The sequence below is a fragment of the Sus scrofa genome, chromosome 7 (assembly GCF_054392235.1).
Source record: "Sus scrofa isolate SSC_HxYL_T2T_F1_AM1 chromosome 7, Sscrofa_HxYL_maternal_Yorkshire_Landrace_v2.0, whole genome shotgun sequence".
Taxonomy (NCBI): Eukaryota; Metazoa; Chordata; class Mammalia; order Artiodactyla; family Suidae; genus Sus; species Sus scrofa.
The window spans coordinates 21,121,082-21,124,606 of NC_139389.1; the positions used below are offsets into that span (position 1 = coordinate 21,121,082).

Genomic DNA, 3,525 nt, shown 5'->3' on the forward strand with positions numbered 1-3,525 from the left:
GTGGCCAAAAATAAGTAATGAAAGGTTATTTCTGCCTTGTAAAGGAAGAAAACTGAAGCACAGAGAAGTAACTGGTCAGAGGACATGCAGGTGGGTAGAGGCAGAGCTTGAGTGTGGTTAATGCCACCTGCCTGCAGAGTCTCTGCTCATCCTGTTCCAGTCCTGACCATATCGTGAATGTTGCTTTACCAGAGTAGCACACACAGAGGAGTAGATACTGAGTAAGTGACTACACAAAGAGCTGACATTTATAACTTCTTATGGCTCTAGAGGAAGAAAATATTCATCATGGAATGGGAGAATCAGACGGCTAGCTCTGACTTCATCTTGATGGGGATTTTTAGCCACACGCCCACTCACATCTTTCTCTTCTCTCTGGTGCTGGGCATCTTCACAGTGGCTCTCTTGGCAAACACTGTCATGGTTCTCCTCATCTGCCTGGACCGCCGGCTCCACACCCCCATGTACTTCCTCCTCAGCCAACTCTCCCTCATGGACCTCATGCTCATCTGCACCACGGTGCCCAAAATGGCCCGCAACTACCTGTCTGGCAGGAAGTCCATTTCTGTAGCAGGATGTGAAACCCAGATATTCTTCTCTGTGTCCCTCTTTGGAGCCGAGTTCTTCCTATGGGCTGTCATGGCCTATGACCGCTATGCTGCCATCTGCTACCCTCTTCAGTACCCCCAGCTCATGAACTGGAACATTTGTGGGCTCCTGACTGCCTCTTCATGGATCCTTGGGGTCTTTGATGGGATCGTTGATGTAGCTGGTACCCTCTCCTTCTCCTACTGTGGCTCCCGAGAAATACCTCAATTCTTCTGTGATGTCCCAGCACTCCTGCATCTCTCGTGCACAGATACTTCCACCTTTGAAACCCTCATTTTTATCTGTTGTGTGGTAATGCTCCTCTTCCCTTTGTCACTCATTATCATCTCCTACACACGGGTCATCACAACTGTCATTCGCATGAGTTCTGGGGAGGGTCGGCACAAGGCGTTCACCACCTGTAGTTCCCACCTTGTCGTCGTGGGGATGTATTATGGAGCAGCTATGTTCATATATATGAGGCCCACGTCCAATCGGTCCCCAGCCCAGGACAAGATGGTGTCAGCCTTCTACACCATTCTCACTCCCATGCTGAATCCCCTTATATACAGCCTCCGCAACAAGGACGTGGCCAAAGCATTCAGTAGGGTGCTGGGGAAGGAGAAATCTAGAGAATAAGTGGGATGATAGTTCCAGGAAATTTCTTCTTTCATAACTGTCCCTCTGTCTCTCTAGCATATTTATTCATAAAAAAAAACACTCACACAATTAGCAACAAATATATAAACAATTTCCCTATGGTAGACCTCAGGGCTTATGAACTCTGGGTACACATTCAGTTAATTGAGATGTTTTGCATTCATTGTATGCTCATTTTGGTTTTCAGTACAATCAGTGAAGTTCTTGAGAAGTACATAATTAAGTTAATGAACAGATACACTTCTGTTTATAGAACTAAATAATAAATAAAACTGTCTTCAATAGTTTTCCCCTATTTTCAAAAGCCATTGTATTGGGTTATATTATGCTTGGGTCTTATTGAATTGCTCCTATTAAGATATAGTGCACTGAGTTAATTACCACACATGTCTATTTCATTTTGTTATTCTTTCAAAATATAGCCTCAGATGTTTGTAAAACAATAAATATAAGACTATTCATTGAGCTCTTAAAAAACAAAACAAACAAAAATACATCCTAACGAGATACTCATAGGTATTTGTTTACTTGAGAGATTATCCTATAATGAATATTACTTATTTTGGCAGAGGAAGGATTTTTCTTTCCTTTTGCTTAACTTCCCTGGTACACTGAGCATGTATATATCTGAAGACTGTCTTTTCGTGGAGCCACTTATTCCAGAGTCTTGGCAGATAATGCAGAGTCATTGACCTACAGATTTGTCTCCTGGGAGGATATCTTGCAAATCCAAGGTGGTGTAATGAATCCTCAGGGCTGTGATTCCTACCTAGAAGTCACAACTATCATATCTATACACCTAGTCATGGTGGGAATATTTTCATTCTTCATATCAAGAACAGTACCGATTGAATGAATATAGAAAAGTTTTCATTCATTTGGCAGAGGTCGTAATAACGGTGCAATGATATCATTATGACAGGCTGTCTACATTTTCCCAATCAACGTGGATGGTGAGATGATACCACCTCAAGTTTGGTTTTTGCCTCTGACATGCCTATAGAGTAGTGTGACTAAAACATGGCCTGCATGTGGATTTCATGCTCCCCCTGCCCTCCACTTACAGTGATGCTACAGCCTAACATGTAGCGGCTGTGGTGAGAAACATTTCTGTTTCTAGCCATATCCTCTGCAAGTAATCCAAAGAGAAATGCTGCCACACTGTCTCTCTGGTCAAAGAAAGGAAAGGTGATTCCTAGTACACACACATGTCACAAGTATTTCTTGAAATAGTTCCTCATGTTTCTTTCTCAGGGGGAAAAAACTTGTAAAGCAACTGAAGTTTCTTATTTCATGCCCAGAAGTTTAGCTCGTGCCATCACTTTGCCCAAGCAGAGAATGGGACTTTAAAATGATGAGGGAAGCTGAAGGCAGTTAACCCTTAAAGAGGGAATCCTTTTGCCATCTGGCAAAGGCCACTCAAAAAATAGGGGTGTAGAGACCCTACTATGAGTAGTGACTGACAACATCAAATCTTTTTTTTTTTTTTTTTTTTTTTTTTTTGGTTTTTTACTTTTTAGGGCCATACCTGAGGCATATGGATGGACGTTCCTGGGGTAGGAATTGAGTGGTCTGATCTATGACCTACACCACCTCTCACTGCAATGCCAGGTCCTTAACCCACCGAGCAGGATGGAACCCACGTCCTCATGGATACTAGTCGGGTTCTTAAGCCACTGAGCCACAATTGGAACTCTGACAATGTCAAATAATTGATGATTAGTCTAGTGAGGCAAAGAGAAGACTTGGAGTAGCTCCTGTTTATCCTTCATGTCCCTTTTCAAATTCTCTGCAGTTCTCTTGTACCCAGGAATCTCGGTGTTAATTGCATTATTGTATTTGAAAATTAGAAGTCTTTTATATGGAATTCAAAGTGGACCCACCTTGGTTTTTTTTTTTTTCCTTTCCTTTTCTTTTCTTTTATTTTCTTTTTTTTTTAAGGGCAGCACCCAAGGCATATGGAAATTCCCAGGCTAGGGGTTGAATTGGAGCTGTAGCTGCTGGCCTACGCCACAGCAACACCAGATCCAATTCACATCTGCCACCTACACCACAACTCAGGGCAATGCTGGATCCTTAACCCACTGAAAGAGGGACGTGGGCGATGGGAACCCACGTCCTCAAGGGTACCAGTCAGATTCATTTCTGTTGCGCCACAATGGGAACTCCTCATCTTCCTTGTTACTGAATCCAGCACCTCTTCTCAAAGGAAAGCCTCAGTCTTGCAGGCAGAGGAAATTGGAGCTGCTTCGGGAAACATGGGAGAAGTTGGTCGGG

At 43.1% G+C, this 3,525-nt stretch overlaps 1 protein-coding gene across 1 annotated transcript; it reads left to right on the plus strand.

Moving 5' to 3' along the window:
- The first annotated feature begins 288 nt into the window (after window positions 1–288).
- Window positions 289–1,227, plus strand: LOC100157765 (olfactory receptor 2M3-like). Its single transcript, XM_001928344.4, has one exon. The coding sequence runs from the start codon at window positions 289–291 to the stop codon at window positions 1,225–1,227; it is 939 nt and encodes a 312-aa protein (XP_001928379.2).
- The last annotated feature ends 2,298 nt before the right edge of the window (window positions 1,228–3,525 follow it).